Source organism: Botryllus schlosseri, chromosome 14 (assembly GCF_051294905.1).
Source record: "Botryllus schlosseri isolate E-star chromosome 14, Bs_hap1, whole genome shotgun sequence".
In the NCBI taxonomy this organism is placed as follows: Eukaryota; Metazoa; Chordata; class Ascidiacea; order Stolidobranchia; family Styelidae; genus Botryllus; species Botryllus schlosseri.
In genome coordinates this window covers 10,956,333-10,973,679 of record NC_137249.1, presented here as the reverse complement: position 1 = coordinate 10,973,679, position 17,347 = coordinate 10,956,333, and the positions used below count along the sequence as shown (strand labels likewise).

General features: G+C 42.2%; 1 protein-coding gene across 1 annotated transcript; it reads left to right on the top strand.

Moving 5' to 3' along the window:
• The first annotated feature begins 2,198 nt into the window (after positions 1 to 2,198).
• On the top strand, positions 2,199 to 17,210 carry LOC145456016 (cyclic nucleotide-gated channel beta-3-like). The gene is made up of 11 exons (XM_080334047.1): positions 2,199 to 2,814; positions 3,123 to 3,248; positions 3,729 to 3,967; positions 4,300 to 4,437; positions 4,763 to 4,827; positions 4,896 to 5,015; positions 5,086 to 5,227; positions 5,651 to 5,810; positions 14,887 to 15,068; positions 15,675 to 15,790; positions 15,854 to 17,210. The coding sequence occupies exons 1-11, from the start codon at positions 2,631 to 2,633 to the stop codon at positions 16,002 to 16,004; spliced, it is 1,623 nt and encodes a 540-aa protein (XP_080190173.1). The 5' UTR covers positions 2,199 to 2,630; the 3' UTR covers positions 16,005 to 17,210.
• The last annotated feature ends 137 nt before the right edge of the window (positions 17,211 to 17,347 follow it).

Here is a 17,347-nt window from a genome sequence, read left to right as displayed (position 1 = left end):
AAGCTGACCCACTAAACGGCCCCTAATGTAGAGGATAAGTAAGCAGCGGTAGTAAGCGAACAGCCTGAGGAAGGTCTGGGTGGCGATTCATTAACATATGGTGGGCCCGAGACCAATGTTTTGGGGGTGGCTGGCGAAGTGCTGTTACGGCCCCGATTGTACAAGTTTTTCACTTTCGGAAGTAATGACAGCCGTACTCAGCACTCTTACAAATGTTCATCATTGATGGTGGAACGGTAAGTTAATCAGATTAACGTGATCTCAAAAGTCACGAGATGGATATGAGTCGTAGGTAGACGAGCAATACGTAAATGCGAGTGATAAGTCAAGCACGAAATGCTGCTGGAGTTCTTGTAGAATTGCTTGCTGGGAGTGTGGTCAAAGTAGCCATCGTTGCTACTCAAGCACAAGTATAGATGTAAGGCCGTAAATTTCCACTCAATTACAAGCATCTAACGCCAATCTTCTAGACTTGTCGACACTATAGGGTTACCATACGTCCTCCTTTAGGAGGATTTGTCCTCCTTTTTGAGATTTTGTCCTTTTTTGAGAATTTATGTTAAATATAGGGCAAAATTGGACTGAGATACAGTAAATCAGCAATGAACTAATTTCAAAAAGTAATTTCCGTCGAGGGCCCGCATACTTTCAAAATTTTATTGGAAATGGCCGCATTTAAAACAAACGGTGTTTTAAAACAATTTGTTCAAAACATGTTTTAAACAGTGTTTTAAAAAAGGCCTTAAAAAATGTATTTTTTTAAGTTGATAAATTATGCCATAATTGCGTAAATACTTTCCAAAAAACATGTTGTATGAGCCTACGGACAAATACCACCCGATATAGCCGAGGTATATCGATATGGGATGGTTGGAACCCTCAAAATAGTTGGTTCAACATTATTAGTACCGATATTTAGTCAAATGAGCAATATTTACCCTATATTTTCAATTGTCAATGCCAATCCACTATGACGTCACAATGGAATCGTGACGTCCTGGCTTGAAAAAAAACAATGAAAGACACGTTCTAAATTAGGGCCTTGTTTCAAACATTTTTGTTTTAATTTGATTTTTGTTCTAATTGTAACCCTAGAGATGGCTACTTTCAAACTTGAAATTAATGCAAAGTCTTCGAAAATATAATCAGTTACCGCGATGCAGGGTTGTAACCAAGTCATAAGGCTCCGAGTCACAAGTCAATCTCAGTTTTATACTTTTGACTCGAGTCAAGTCGAGTCATTTTCAATTCACCACCGAGTCAAGTCCGAGTCCAAGTCACCGAGCAGAGGTTCGAGTCCGATTCATGGTATTATGACTCGAGTCGAGTCCAAGTCATTATCTTGACTTCCCAGTTTACAGTTAAAGGCTTGTTAAATCCACCTTTTATAACTCTGTTTGGTGATATCAAATGGTTCGCATTTATAATATACTAATTTTCGTCATTATTAGCAGTTTCTGGACGTGTTTTCAAGTACCAGTACCAATAGACGAAATCTCAATAGTGTGATTACTGTACTATTCCTCGAAATTACAATGAAACTTCGGTCTTTTCCGTCTGAGTCTCGAGTTATACGACTTGGTTCGAGTCATGCACAATGACTCGAGTGCAAGTCGAGTCAATACACAAATTGACTCGAGTCGAGTCGAGTCATTTCCGTATTTTGAGAAAATGACTCTCGAGTCATCTGAAAAACGTGACTCGAGTCGGACTCGAGTCGAGTCATTACAACCCTGCCGCGATGCATTGGCTACTTCACACGGTTCAATGACAGTTTCACTAAAAAAAACTGATGCAAATTTATCCCAAAACTAGAAGTTCCACTTTTCGAAATCCAAATTCTAAGAAGTAGCAGACTGGTAAAGTTTTGCATGAAGATTGTTCAATCAGAGCTGGAACCACTTGTCGAGCGAGATAGTGTAATGGTTATGCGTCCGGCTTCTCGAGCGGTAGGTCGTGGGTTCGATTCCCGGCCGGGTCATACCAAAGACTCGAAAAATGGTATCCGCAGCTATCCTGCTAGGCGCTCAGCAATCACGGATAGCATGGAGGAGAAAAAAAACGGGGGCGCAGACTAGATGACCTCATGGGGCCGTATCGCAACTCCGTCGTCAAAGCATCTCGATGGTGCAGGCGAAAAAGAATATCATATCTCTCTCTCTCTCTCTCTTCAATCTCACTTGAGTAAGTATGGTGCATGCTACTATGCATAGGCAAACCTAGGATACATGAGTAGGCTAGTTCAAAAATGTTGAAGTAGCCTACTTTGTTACTTAGCCAGCAATACAGCCTCTATACTACAGGCATGAAAGTGTGAGAGAGCGAATCCATCAAACACAAATAGATAGATTGTCCTCTCTGTGCAGCATACGTATTATTAGTTACGTGTCACAATCGTGTTCCCAGAGAATTTGAGAATTTACGATGGTATCACGGGACATTAGCGACATTGTGACCGGGTTACCTAAGATATCCCTGCATTGTGAACGCTGCACTTGATCGATTGACCGAAATGATCGATCTATGAGTCCACAATTCATTAATCACTACAATCGGCTTATGATAAACCAGTGTTCAATTGTTCTTGTCGCATTGTTGTCGTCTGATCAGCCTCGTGCGCAGTTTTTTGAATGATGGCGTCCGAAGAGCAAGAGCCAGCGGCACAAGAAGACTTTGTTCGCATCACGGGAAGGCAGTTTGCAATATGGAAGAAAAGATGTTCCCGCAGGGCCAAAGTTATCGAAAAAGAACTCTTTGAAGAGAAGTCATTCAGCGATTCGGAAAACGAGAAGGAAGCCAGTAAGTCCTCGATTTCGACTCGATATTAATACTTGTTGAATTTGGATTTTCAGAGATAGTTTTGTGTATCCCACTGAACTAGAGGCAGGCAAAACCGAATCGAATCACCACTTTTCAAGACATTTTATTAACCGAAATCATCTGCGCGCGACGCCTACCAATCGAAAGATATTTAAAAAATGAATAGTAAAATGAGACAGGAAATCATGTTCCAAACATGAACCCAATGCCCATCGTTGTCGTCACTGTATCGTTTGCACATCGCGCCACTCTTATTTTTCTTGACATGCATCACTTTAATTATAATTGAGCCCTCTGCACAGGTACCCAGGATGCAAAAGAAGATGATAAGGAAGTGTCACAACTTCCTGTCAATGCTACAGAAAAGCGAACACTTTTTCACAGATTTCTGAATTACCGATTACCAGAAACCATCGATCCTTATTCAGGTACGCAGAGGGGGGTAAAGTAGTCAGTTTCTACCCAAATTGTGACGATTGCCAGGTAACTAAAAAAGTATCTATGATATGCCTATACAGGTTGTGAAAACAGTAAAGTAGAAGTAGTTTAAAATCAGAACCACCTGAGTAAGTAGAGCAAGTAATCAAAACCTACTTGAATGCTCCGAAAAAGTATTTCGTTATTGACCATGACTCCATCTGGATACTGGGGTGTTTCGCCAAGTTTTTTATGGCAATATCACTCACAAAAAGTGATGCAAATATATTCCAGAACTAATCCACAAAATCCGAGGTGTATAAATTTAGTAGTTTTGCATAAAACTGTTACAAGTAGAAGTCGTAGTCAGAAACATAACAATTGTTATCTAATGATTTTCCCATTTACGCGTTAGGATTTGTAACGCCTATACAGTGTCAAAATTGATTTTGTGGTAGATTTATAGGCTCTCTATATGTAGTTGCTCAAGTAACTCACGGTTTTTTCACTTTGTTTTGTAGACAACATCTATCTTCTTTATCAAGTGCTCGTAACCTGGTCATTTCTGTACAACGCCATTACAATTCCCATGCGAATGTCATTTCCAATTGAAGTGGACGCAAATCGAAAGTACTGGCTCGCTGTAGACTATATCTGCGACGCCATTAATTTGGTGGACATGATTGTATTTCAAGTCCGGTGCCAATTTATTGAAGGTGGAAATTTCAAGGTGAGTTTACAACAGTGATGGCCTGTTGCCAAGTAGGGCTACGTGTAGGTGTACTGCTTGAACTGGACTGGTAGGCTGTAGTCAAGTATTTCGCCATTCCGTGTATTTTAGTCATTTCTGTCAGAGATATTATAAGCTATGTATAATTGTATAGTGTATACATAGATATTAGTTACAGCTCTACTCATATTAACACATGTTTATGTGCACAGATGTGGCCAGAGTATAGTCATTGATGATACTCAGTTACATAGAAGTAAGAATTTTCAATAGAAGCGAAAACTACTTGTAGATATAGAAAGATAACGGTATTTGGAACATGGTTTCCTCAGACAGAAAGAAAAGACACACGTAAACATTACATGAAGAGCGAGGCATTCGTTCTCGACACTCTTTCGCTAGTACCGTTCGAAGTACTGTACCTATTCGTCGGATTTCACCCCGTTTTGCGAGTAAATAGAGTCTTGAAGGTAAGCATCATGCTATCTATGTCTATGCAGCTAGTGTTGGCGAGTGACAAATTCGGTTTTCCGACAACAGTCCAACTGTAATTTGGCTTACAAATACTACTATATCACGGCCCGTTTAAAAATCACACTCAGTTATTTATGTACAAGCTCGTATGTACAAAAGTTGAATTTTTGATCGATTCAAATATGTTGACGCGATTGGGAGCATCCGGTCTCAAATTCAATCCAGATATATAGCCTACGGATTTCACCTTCAGTAATATGCGTATTGCGAAGTTCTGTATGTTTCACTAGCACGTGCTCACGGTAACCTTCTTCGTTTCAGTATCATTCATTTTTCGAATTCAACAACAAATTCGAAATGGTGCTGGACAATGCGTACATTTACAGGTATTGTACCCAGTCACTTCTTCAAACCCACCCACAATTTTCATCAACAGATCGCCTTTATATCGCAGAGTGGCAGTTACGACCTGTTATCTACTGTATTTCATCCACGTGGACGCTTGCTTGTATTACTACACCTCGTACTACATGGACTTCAAGAGTCCGTGGGGGTTTCAAAATGACGGCAGCTCGTGAGATCTGTTCGATTTTTTCTGAGGGATAATATATTAGTTCACTGATGTGTTTTTAAATTTTTTTTAGGTACATCAAATGTTTTTACTGGGCATTCTGCACGACGGTCACTATCGGCAATGTGGAAAAACCTACGACGAATTTCGAGCTTATATTTCAGCTTCTCAATTTCTTTTTGGGCCTGTTCATATTTTCGATTGTCATCGGACAGGTTAGCTTTTCATTACTTTGAGTCACGCTAGTATATTTGGTACTGCTATGGAAGCAGAAGAAAGCTTTAAAATGCAATCAACAACGCAATGCTCGATGTCTCGGGCACGATGGGCCGCTGTGTTCAAGTTTCAAATCTGAGAGCAAACATATCCTCTAGGCGAGAGTCCCACTCAGGGTATTTTTTAAGTTTCTATCAAACCGACTGGTACAGAGAGGTATATACATACGGTATATACATAAGGTACTCAACTTTAACTGAAATTTCATTGGAACGTCAAAATTTTCTCACCTCTAATTTCGCATAATTTTCATAAAATATGTGCGCGACAGCAAGCAACTCAGTAGCAACTCGCCCATACTTTTGATTCCAGTGAAGCGTCTCATATCACAGATGCCAAAACTCTCTATCTGTACTATGCAGGTTCGCGATTCAGTTCAAGCCAACGCCGCCGAAGAAGAAGGATACCGGGCCACTAAAAACAGCTGTATCGATTACATGGAGAAGAATAACATACCTCCCCACGTCCAGAAAAAAGTCAGGGAGTGGTTCGAGTACACCTGGGAGACGCAGAAGATACTTGGTGAATAAAGCAAAATAGATGATTATTGTAGGCCAAGGCGCCGTGCAGACCTGGATGATTTATTGTTCCACGTATTTTGGAAACCAGTCAATCGACTATTCTTCTTATATATTCGGTAAATAATTCGGTTAATTGATGCTTGGCTGTGCTTGCCATGTATAGACACCTTCTGAAGATTGCTGCGAGGCGAGGAGTATGAAAACCGCACAAATGCTACCTTGATCGATTAGAGATTTGCAAAGCTTATGCCGCGAAATGAAGCGTGACAATTTTAAATATCAAATCAGTTTCAATCGGATGTTGCTGATATCAAATTTTATATGTAACAATATCAGGGAATTCTTTGGCGTTGCTCGTAACGGCAGACTGGTATACATGACGCGAAGCATTATTCTTTATGCTAAAATTTCAAGTTCTTTCTGTCTAACTAACTTACGCTGGTCCTATACTTTAAGTGGGTACCAAACCAATCAACATTTTGTCATTCCTTATAGTCAAAATTTGGCTCACACATTTGGCCCATGGCTCACACTTTTATCATGGCGCAGTCTCAAATCAATCGTTAGGTGTTCTCGAATACGTGCTCAAGGCAAAATGAATATAATCGTGAATAATCGTGATTATTTTCCATGTAATCGTAATCAATTACTATGAAAGTGTTCTGTGATCGCAATCGCCAACGCAATCGTCAACGCAATCGCATCATAGGCACGAACCGTGATTTTATGTGGATATGCGGTATAACTTGTGACGTTTCAATCGCCGTGATCGGTGACGTCATAGTTGTTCGAGGACGCATTTTACCACGTGTCATCGGTCTTACCAACAAGACGTACGTACAGTATTTCACCTCTGATATGATGTTTCAATATACGCACTGTCTTATTAGTATGGAATTTAGTGGAATAGTGGGTTATGTAGCCTAAACGCGGCAGTACCAGTCATGAGAGCGGGTCGCGACCTCATGAACAAAAATCGACTTTCTACTAAATACCCAATTGTTTGAAATATCGATATTGGTGTGCTCGATGCCATGCAGTCAGTCTGGCGGTGGTCAAGTTTATTGGTATACGCAACGTTCGCGGTTGAACGAATCGAATAAATTTACAATTTATGCATCAATTTTATGAAATATTATGACGCGTTTGCGCAATCCAACGCAGCGGACCACTGAGAAATGCACTGCATGAGTAACAAGTAGCGTTGGGACCCCGGGAAATCCCGCTCCCGGGATCCCGGGATTTGAAGCAATCCCGATCCCGGGATTGGTCCCGATGAAATCCCGGGATTTGTGAACAGCATCTACCAAGGCTTATGTAGCGCCATATCTCTTATTTTGGTAATAAAGCAGTTTCACAAACTCGGCTGATTGTCTAGAACAGTGGCCTCAAACACGCGGCCCGCCAGAACTGTTTTTGCGGCCCACGTCGGCGTGTTGACTTTTCAAGCATTCGACAATATTAAACTCGAACATTTCAGATTTCGGATTTGAGAACTTGAAATTTCATTCTGAAACCACTCCAAAAACCTGAATCGCTATCACACATCAAACGTCCACTAGCTGCTAAATTATAAAGCGACAGCTTTTACGATGACACGATGCATTTGTCGTCTCGCATGGATTTTAACTGTCTATACAACTCCTTATGTCGCCAAATTATGCCTATACAACTCCTTATGTCGCCAAATTATGCCAAGCACAACAATATTTTTGAAAAATATTGAAAAATATGACTTTTTCGTGGCAACCGTGAATATTACAATAGTGTATTACATTTTCACAATGTGTATGGAATGCCAATCTGCAAGGTCCGACAAAAAAGGCGTACTGGGATGAGTGGGAAATACATATTATACCCCTATTTGATGCTGCTGCCCGCCGCGTCATCAAAAACTACGAAATTGGCCCGCGATAAAATTGGAGTTTGGGACCCCTGATCTAAACGATGATACTCTTGATGCTCTTTAGTTTTGCGTCAATTCAATATCACAAGGACTAAATGTTATTTGTGTAACTTGTATGTCTATTTTACTATTTTTCTAATCCCGGGGAATCCCGGGATTGAGGAGCGAAAATCCCGGGAAATCCCTACAGGGTTGGTTCGATTATGTTCACAATAAGAGCAATTCTGTTCACAATAAGAGCAGTCTCATGTTCACAATAAGAGCAGTCATGTTCACAATAAGAGCAGTCTCATGTTCACAATAAGAGCAGTCGTTGTATTCACAATTACATCAGTCGCAGCACCACCATATCCCCCTGACACGATGTCCGAGTGGCAACATAGTCCGAACACAACCCAGACATGATGTCCGAACACCCCCAGACACGATGTCCTAGTGTCAACGCAGTTCGAACACACTCCTGACATGATGCCCGAACACCCCTAGACACGATGTCCGAATGTCAACGCAGTCCGAACACATCCCAGACACGATGTCCGAACGCCCACCCCCCCAGACACACCCCAGACATGAGGTCCGAACACCCCCCAGACATCCTCCATACACGATGTCCGAACTCACCACGCCCCAGACATGATGTCTGAGTGTCAACGCAGTCCGAACACACCCCAGACATGATGTCCGAGTGTACACGCAGTCCGAACACACCCCAGACACGATGTCCTAACGCCCCTTCTCCAGACACACCCCAGACACACCCCAGACATGATGACCGAATACCCCCCAGACATCGTCCAGACACGATGTCCGAACTCGCCACGCCCCAGACATGATGTCCGAGTGTCAACGCAGTCCGAAGACACCCCAAACATGATTTTATGAACACACCCTAGACTTGATATTTGAACACAGGCCGGGACATGATCATCATCATCATCATTGGTTTATTAGCAATTTTATCAGTTCAATACACCACAAAAAATGCGATACAATGAATAGACAGGAAGATGTCGAAGCGACTTGGATTTGTCAATGGAATCGGACACCCACCTTGGCCTAGGCGTAGTAAAGAGGAGGCATGCACACTGAATGAAAGTAAAGAATACAGTATAGAAAAAGAAAGCGACAAGAAATAGGGCGGCATGTCATTGGAAGCGAGATCGATAGGTCAGTCGTGGTCCGGTAATCTTGAGGATGGACTGTATTTATTTAGTAGTAATTGCTTGTATTTCGACTTGAATGTGGACATGCTCGTCGACTGTCGGATGGCCGGCGGGATACTGTTCCACACATCAGGTCCGGCATATTTGATGGAGCGATGATCTTTTCGGTCGATCATATGATATTTGGACGACGTGGACGCGCGTGTGTTGTACTTGTGCGCTTGTACTGTCCGAACATGATTTCCGATTGGCAACGCAGTGTGGACACACCTCAGTCATGATATCGAAACACCCCCAGACATGATGTCCAGAGTGTCAATGCAGTCCGAAGATACCCCAGACATGATAATACAATAAGATCAGCCATGTTCACAATAAGAGCAGTCTCATGTTCACAATAAGAGCAGTCATGTTCACAATAAGAACAGTCCTATGTTCACAATAAGAGCAGTCATGTTCACAATAAGAACAGTCTAATGTTCACAATAAGAGCAGTCATGTTCACAATAAGAGCAGTCTCATGTTCACAATAAGAGCAGTCATGTTCACAATAAGAACAGTCTCATGTTCACAATAAGAGCAGTCGTTGCATTCACAATAATATCAGTCGCAGCACCACCATATCCCCCGGACACGATGTCCGAGTGGCAACATAGTCCGAACACCACCCAGACATGATGTCCGAACACCCCCAGACACGATGTCCGAGTGTCAACGCAGTCCGAACACACTCCTGACACGATGCCCGAACACCCCCAAACACGATGTACGTACGTAAAGTACGTGCGTACAGGTACAGCGACCCAGTCGAGACCGATAAATTGATGACTCGAAGTTGACTCAAAAAAATTAGCTTTGAGTCACGAGTCAATTTACATTTTGAGACACAGAGTCAAGTTAAGTCGTGTCTGGGGGGGTTTCGGACATCGTGTCTGGGGTGTGATCGGACTGCGTTGACACTCGGACATCATGTCTGGGGCGTGGTGAGTTCGGACATCGTGTATGGATGAGGATGTCTGGGGGGTGTTCGGACATCATGTCTGGGGTGTGTCTGGGGGGGGGCGTTCGGATATCGTGTCTGGGGTGTGTTCGGACGGCGTTGACACTCGTACATCGTGTCTGGGGGTGTTCGGGCATCATGTCAGGAGTGTGTTCGAACTGCGTTGAGACTCGGACATCGTGTCTGGGGGTGTTCGGACATCATGTCTGGGTTGTGTTCGGACTATGTTGCCACTCGGACATCGAGTCCGGGGGATATGGTGGTGCTGCGACTGATGTTATTGTGAATAATACAACGACTGCTCTTATTGTGAACATGAGACTGCTCTTATTGTGAACATGACTGCTCTTATTGTGAACATGAGACTGCTCTTATTGTGAACAGAATTGCTCTTATTGTGAACATAATCGAACCAACCCTCCTCGGAAATCCCGATCCCGGGATTTCACATTTGATCCCGAAGTCCCAACCCTAGTAACAAGTAACATCGATAGCATCGCGACAATTCCGGAATGCGTAATGCGTGTAGATGTGACAATTGTTTTCTTGATGATAACGGCGTTTTGGCGGCATTGCTACATTTCCTGTGTAACGATCGCTAAGTATTATTGAAGTAACTAGTATGTCCATTGCCCATTGCGCATGAATGGATTCCGGTTTAGATGCTTACAATTACAAACTGTCCAAATTCGCGCTCCGACTAAATTTTGTGTGAAATAGTGTAAATGCAGAAATGCGGTAAGATAAGGAGAGCGTATATTCGTTCGAAATATCAGAGGGCATCGAAATCGCCGTCTCGCCGTCCAGCCTGATAATTACTGATTATGATTAGTGATCTACATCGTACAATATATACTGTGCAATTGTAAAACGTACCTTAATGTAATAGGTCGGTAATTTGCTCAGATAAGCATATATGTACGTTTTACGGAATACATGGCGAATACTTTTTTCAAACCACAAAATCGGCCAGCAAGGTTGTGCTGATATGCAGTGGCGGCTCGTCCTATAGGGCAACTGGGGCATTGCCCCACCTAATATTCTGTTCAATAACAATTCTTTACCATTTATAGACGCACACCAATCTATATATACCGAAATCACAGCGAAAGTCGTATTCTTCTTGTCCTTTCGCTAGTAAATGCCCATATATAGCGAAGTCTCTGCGAAAATCGAATTCTCTTCCGTGTTTTCGCTTTGCGAATGCCTAGCCGGGGCATGCCCCGGTAGCGCTCATAACAAGCTTTCACTGTCTATTCTCTCAAAGCCGCGCACAATAAAGAAACGGTGATTTACTCTCTCCTATTCGTAAAATGGCCGAGCAACCGGGGCAAATATGCTGGTCGCCCCTAAGGTGTGATGTAACAATCGTATCTATATCTGAACTCGATTACCGTAATATGCGTTTAGTCGACCTTTGCTGGTATAGGTCGATTTTGATGGTGTTTTACACCATGAAAACTCTTGAAATTTGGTATGTCATGTCGTGATGGTGGTATTTAACACTGCCCCAAGTTTCAAGGTTTCTACTTAAAGTTTAGGGTAGTAATTCCGTTTCCGAAGTTGAGTGTGTGCTGATCCGTCACGTATCGCAAACAGATTTTACTCAAAAGCCGGTATTGGTATCCATTGATTTTGACGATGTTCAATACAGAGATCGGTTATGAAATTTGGCACGGTAAGTTAATGTTAGTATCGAACGCTGTACCAAGTTTCAAGTTTGTCACTGAACTGTGTTAGTGGTAATTTCGTTTCCTAATTTGAGTGAGAGCTTACTCGTCATTTATCGCTAACAGAATATACGCAAAGCCGGTATTGGTATCTATTGATTTTAACGATGCTCCTTACCTAGATCCGTCATAAGCTTTTGCACGGTATGTCTTGGTTTTAGTATCGAACGCTGTGCCAAGTCTCAAGGTTGGCACTCGGTGATTAGGGCAGTAATTTCGTTATCAAGTTCGAGTATGGTAGAGATGTGCTCCGATCTGACACTTTAGCATACAACGCATTGCGGATTTCACGCAAAAGCAGGTGTATCTGCGGTAACGTTGACTGAGATGATGATATCATTCTCAGTTTGCATTCAAATATTTACTTTGATATTATATTCTCCAATGTCAATTTCACCGTGAAATTGTGGCCTTCAAGCCATTTGCTCACAACCCCCTGCTGTCAAGCGCGATAGCTATTTCGTTTTCGATGGCGGCTAACAGCTGATCACTTGATCAGCCTATTCCTCAGTAAATTTTGCGCAAAATTCGGTGTTGGTCTGTTCGCATTATTTTGACAGTGTACCATACCGGAAAGGGCCATGAGACCACTGCTCGATGATGTCATGTAACAGTGTACTAAGTTTAAAGCTTTCGTCCACGTATTTATTCGGTAATATATTTTCCAAAGGCGATTTCGCAGCAGACCTATAGACAGTAATAAAGCCGTATGTGTCGTGTTGCAGTCTCCAGTTTCACGGCCAAAATCTCCTATGCTGTACCGAGACCGAATTTCCGAGGCTGCTATTCTTAGTTCTTCAGAATGATGTTTTGGATTCAATATGACAGGCCCAATGTATGAGATAACAATTGCGTATCTGTCCGAACTCGTTGACCTTTCCAGTTAGGCTTACGTTATCTCTCGAGTTATAGTCATTTCCAGGTCAAGTGCGAACATGAACCGTGTTGAATCTTCGTTCCCTACGCCGTTTACGCAGTTACCACACTTAAAGTCACAGCTCACCGGCGGACCTCTCGTGGCACATATGTTAAAATCCTGTGGCGGCTCGTGACAATATCGGGTGGTGGGGCAAGGGCTGCAAGCGACTTTTTATCAAGATGACGTCACAATGGCGTTTTCCAACGTAAACAAGTAACTTAATGATGGTACGGTAACATGAATTTCCCGGCAACAGTGATTTTAACGTATGTGCCACGAGAGGTCCGCTGGTGAGCTGTGACTTGAAGTGTGGTAACTGCGTAAACGGCGTACGGAACAACGATTCAACACGGTTCATGTTCGCATTAGACCTGACTAATTATCTGCAGAAATGGAAATGACTATAACTCGAGAGATAGCGTAAGCCTAATTGGAAAGGTCAACGAATTCGGACAGATACGCAATTGTTATCTCATAGATTGGGCCTGTCCTATTGAATCCAAAACATCATTCTAAAGAACTAAGAATAGCAGCCTCGGAAATTTGGTCTCGGTAGTCGGTAGAGCATAAGAGATTTTGGCCTTGAAACTGGAGACTGTAACACGACACATACGTTTTTATTACTGTCTTATAGGTCTGCTGCGAAATCGCCTTTGGAAAATATATTACCGAATAAATACGTGGATGAAAGCCTTAAACTTGGTACACTGTTACATGACATTATCGAGAAGTGGCCTCATGGCCCTTTTCGGTATGGTTCACTGTCAAAATTAATGCGAACAGACCAACACCGAATTCTGCGTAAAATTTACTGAGGAATAGGCTGATCAAGTGATCAGCTGTTAGCCGCCATCGAAAACCAAATAACTATCGCGCTTGACAGGGGGTTGTAAGCAAAGGGCTTGAAGGCCACAATTTCACGGTGAAATTGACATTGGAGAATATAATATCAAAGTAAATATTTGAATGCAAACTGAGAATGATATCATCATCTCAGTTAACGTTACCGCAGATACACCGGCTTTTGGGTGAAATCCGCAATGTGTTGTAGGCTAAAGTGTCAGATCGGAGCACATCTTTACCATACTCGACCTTGATAACGAAATTACTGCCCTAATCATTGAGTGTCAACCTTGAGACTTGGCACAGCGTTCGATACTAAAATCAAGACATACCGTGCAAAAGCTTATGACGGATCTAGGTAAGGAGCATCGTTAAAATCAATAGAGACCAATACCGGCTTTGCGTATAATCTGTTAGCCATAAATGACGAGTCAGCTCTCACTCGAATTAGGAAACGAAATTACCACTAACACAGTTCAGTGACAAACTTAAAACTTGGTACAGCGTGCCAAATGTCATAACCGATCTCAGTATTGAACATCGTCAAAACCAATGGATAACAATACCGGCTTTTGAGTAAAATCTGTTTGCGATACATGACGGATCAGCACACACTCAACTTCGGAAACGGAATTACTACCCTAAACTTCAAGTAGAAACCCTGAAACTTGGGGCAGTGTTAAATACCACCATCACGACATGACATAACAAGTTTCAAGAGTTTTCATGGTGTGAAACCCCATTAAAATCGACCTATACCAGCAAAGGTCGACTAAACGCATATGACGGTAACAGAGTTTAGCTATAGATACGATTGTTACATCACACCTTAAGGGCACAGAGCTATCGTGCCCCGGTTGCTCGGTAATTTTATGAATAGGAGAGAGTAAATCACCGTTTCTTTATTGGGCGCGGCTTTGAGAGAATAGATAGTGAAAGCTTGTTATGAGCGCTACCGGGGCAAGCCCCGGCTAGGCATTCGCAAAGCGAAAACACAGAAGAGAATTCGATTTTCGCAGAGACTTCGCTATATATGGTCGTTTACAAGCGAAAGGACAAGAAGTATACGATTTTCGCTGTGATTTCGGTTTATATAGATAGGTGTGCGTCTATACATGTTAAAGAATTGTTATTTAACAGAATTTTAGGTGGGGCAATGCCCCAGTTGCCCTATAGGACGAGCCGCCACTGTTAAAATCACTGTTGCCGGCAAATTCATGTTACCGTACCATCATTAAGTTACTTGTTTACGTTGGAAAACGCCATTGTGACGTCATCTTAATAAAAAGTAGCTTGCAGCCCTTGCCCCACCACCCGATATTGTCACGAGCCGCCACTGCTGATATGTGTCCAACGAAATTGTGGGTATATCGCATACCCGCACGAATTAGAAGGCATGCTCGACATACCTATCATACCCAAGTTTGTCGCCTATGATAATTATACGTTACAATCATGTGTTAACAACTGCCCCTGGTCTGCTCTGCGTTACCTGGAATTATGCTAACGTTTTCAGACGAGAGTCAACTTCTAAACCAGATTCCCGAAAAAATGCACAACGAGATCGCAGTCAATGTTCACATATGCGTAATGGAAAAAGTCGATCTCTTCAAAGGATGCGACCGTCAAATGCTCTACGATCTCGTGGTCAAACTGCGCCCTATCTTATACATGCCTGGAGATTACATTTGTCAGAAAGTAAGTCATTCATTCATTCATTTATTCATTCATTCATTCATTCATTCATTCATTCATTCATTCATTCATTCATTCATTCATTCATTCATTCATTCATTCATTCATTCATTCATTCATTCATTCATTCATTCATTCATTCATTCATTCATTCATTCATTCATTCATTCATTCATTCATTCATTCATTCATTCACTCACTCACTCACTCACTCACTCACTCACTCACTCACTCACTCACTCACTCACTCACTCACTCACTCACTCACTCACTCACTCACTCACTCACTCACTCACTCACTCACTCACTCACTCACTCACTCACTCACTCACTCACTCACTCACTCACTCACTCACTCACTCACTCACTCACTCACTCACTCACTCACTCACTCACTCACTCACTCACTCACTCACTCACTCACTCATTCATTCATTCATTCATTCATTCATTTATTCATCATCACCATCACGATGGCACAGACGACAAATGCATAAGTCATGTATTGTGCCGCTACGAGGACTTGTGGAGTCTACGTCGGCAAATCCGGCAGATGTAGCCATAATTGAAAGGCTTGTTGAGCGTTGGAATATCTCATGTCTGTCGCAGGGGGAAGTTGGAAGAGAGATGTACATCATAAGCAACGGCGTGGTTCAAGTTGTCGGTGAGAAAAAGTCTCAAATATTTGTCACTTTACGCGCCGGCACTGCATTCGGTGAAATCAGGTTTGGCTTTAGCGCTATGTTTCGCTGACTGAAGCACGAGTGGACAAATGTGCCTTGTTTTAGTTTGCTTGCTCTGGGAGGCGCAAACAGGCGAACCGCGAACATATATTCGCCAGGATTCGCAACTCTGTTCATCTTACTAAAAAATGACTTGAATGACGTAGTAAAAAATTACCCGAAGTCACAAACTATTCTGAAGAGGAAAGCAAAGTAAGGTGATCTAGGCACACCGATGTGATTACTGTAATAACACGGCCTTCTCGCCATAAGGAAATTGCTTAATAAAGATAAAGATAAACGTGCCGCGGTTACCACTGGCACGCAAAACAGCGGGTCAAAACCAAAGAAAACCACTGGAATGATGGGTAACGATTTCTTGGCGGCTTTGGCAAACGAAGCCGACAAGAATAAGAAGAGTTTCGGGTTTATTGGAAGATTCCGTAAGCAGGTTAGGCACATAGATAGTTATTTCGTCAAAACGTGATTCGATATGACGGCACTGCATGACCATATGTTTACTCTATCTATTCCCACAATCATGCTACATATTCGATGTCAAATTTCAAAATAAATATTTCTTTCGTCACAGGATAAAGGGGATGAATGATGAGGTTAAGAGGACGATTTCTCTTGCAGTGAACGATAAGTCGAAACTGCCTGCTATTTGATGATTTTCAAGTCACAACTGCGTAACGCACGGGTTCTTAACCTTGTCTCCAGCGCCCCAGGGGGCGATTTTGATTTTGAAGGGGGCGTAAACGCTAAGTGGGCGAAATTGGGGGGCGCTGGGCTCAGGGGGCGGTATGGGGGCGCTGAAGAAAAAATGGCCTCGCAGTAGATGGTGTATAGTAAAGACATATGATTATATTGCAGAACAATAGTTCTATATACCCCTGAGTTCTCATTGCAAACTTACATTCGACAAAATCAGTCAAATCACAACGGTGTTCGTTGTGCTCACCGCGAAATATCCACCGACGACGTTTCCGTGAATGCAGTGGTTTATTCTAATTCATGTAGAATGAATTTAGCGTACTTTTGGATTGCCAATTCCCTGTTCAAACTCTCTCGTCCCGCTTGCTACTCCAAGTCGTTTCGACACCTTTCTATCTTTTCAGTGGTGTTTTGAAATGATGAAAATATTAATATACTGATACTCGGGTTATTTTCCACTACATGTTTTGAACTATAGGTATTGTATCCAGCAGCGCACTGTGTATCGAACTCCAAAAGGCACTGTACTGTACAACTTTTGAGAGTGATGCCCGTTGTAGCCTATTATACATTAAAGATGTTTTGAAGTTTTTGGCCAAAATGATTAACTAAATATACTTTTATTTGCGAGCTACAAAATTAAATCGCCGTAATATTCCTTCATCGTATCATACTGCTTAGTGTTGTTACCGCCATTCATGTTAACGTTAAGAGCTTGGTGCAGTATAAATTTAGAGTGGGCAAATCTGTACCACATTCTCCGTTGATTTAGTAGTCACACAAAGCAATAAAACAAAACCCAATACCATTAATTTCCCCATATTGCCAATGGCAGAGGAGAAT

Excerpts from the sequence above, each read along its gene's own strand:
- LOC145456016 (XM_080334047.1), top strand. The coding sequence starts at position 2,631 with ATGATGGCGTCCGAAGAGCAAGAGCCAGCGGCACAAGAAGACTTTGTT. Across the intron at positions 4,438-4,762 it reads GAGTAAATAGAGTCTTGAAG|TATCATTCATTTTTCGAATT; the intron begins GTAAGCATCATG and ends TCTTCGTTTCAG. Across the intron at positions 15,791-15,853 it reads ACTGCATTCGGTGAAATCAG|TTTGCTTGCTCTGGGAGGCG; the intron begins GTTTGGCTTTAG and ends GCCTTGTTTTAG.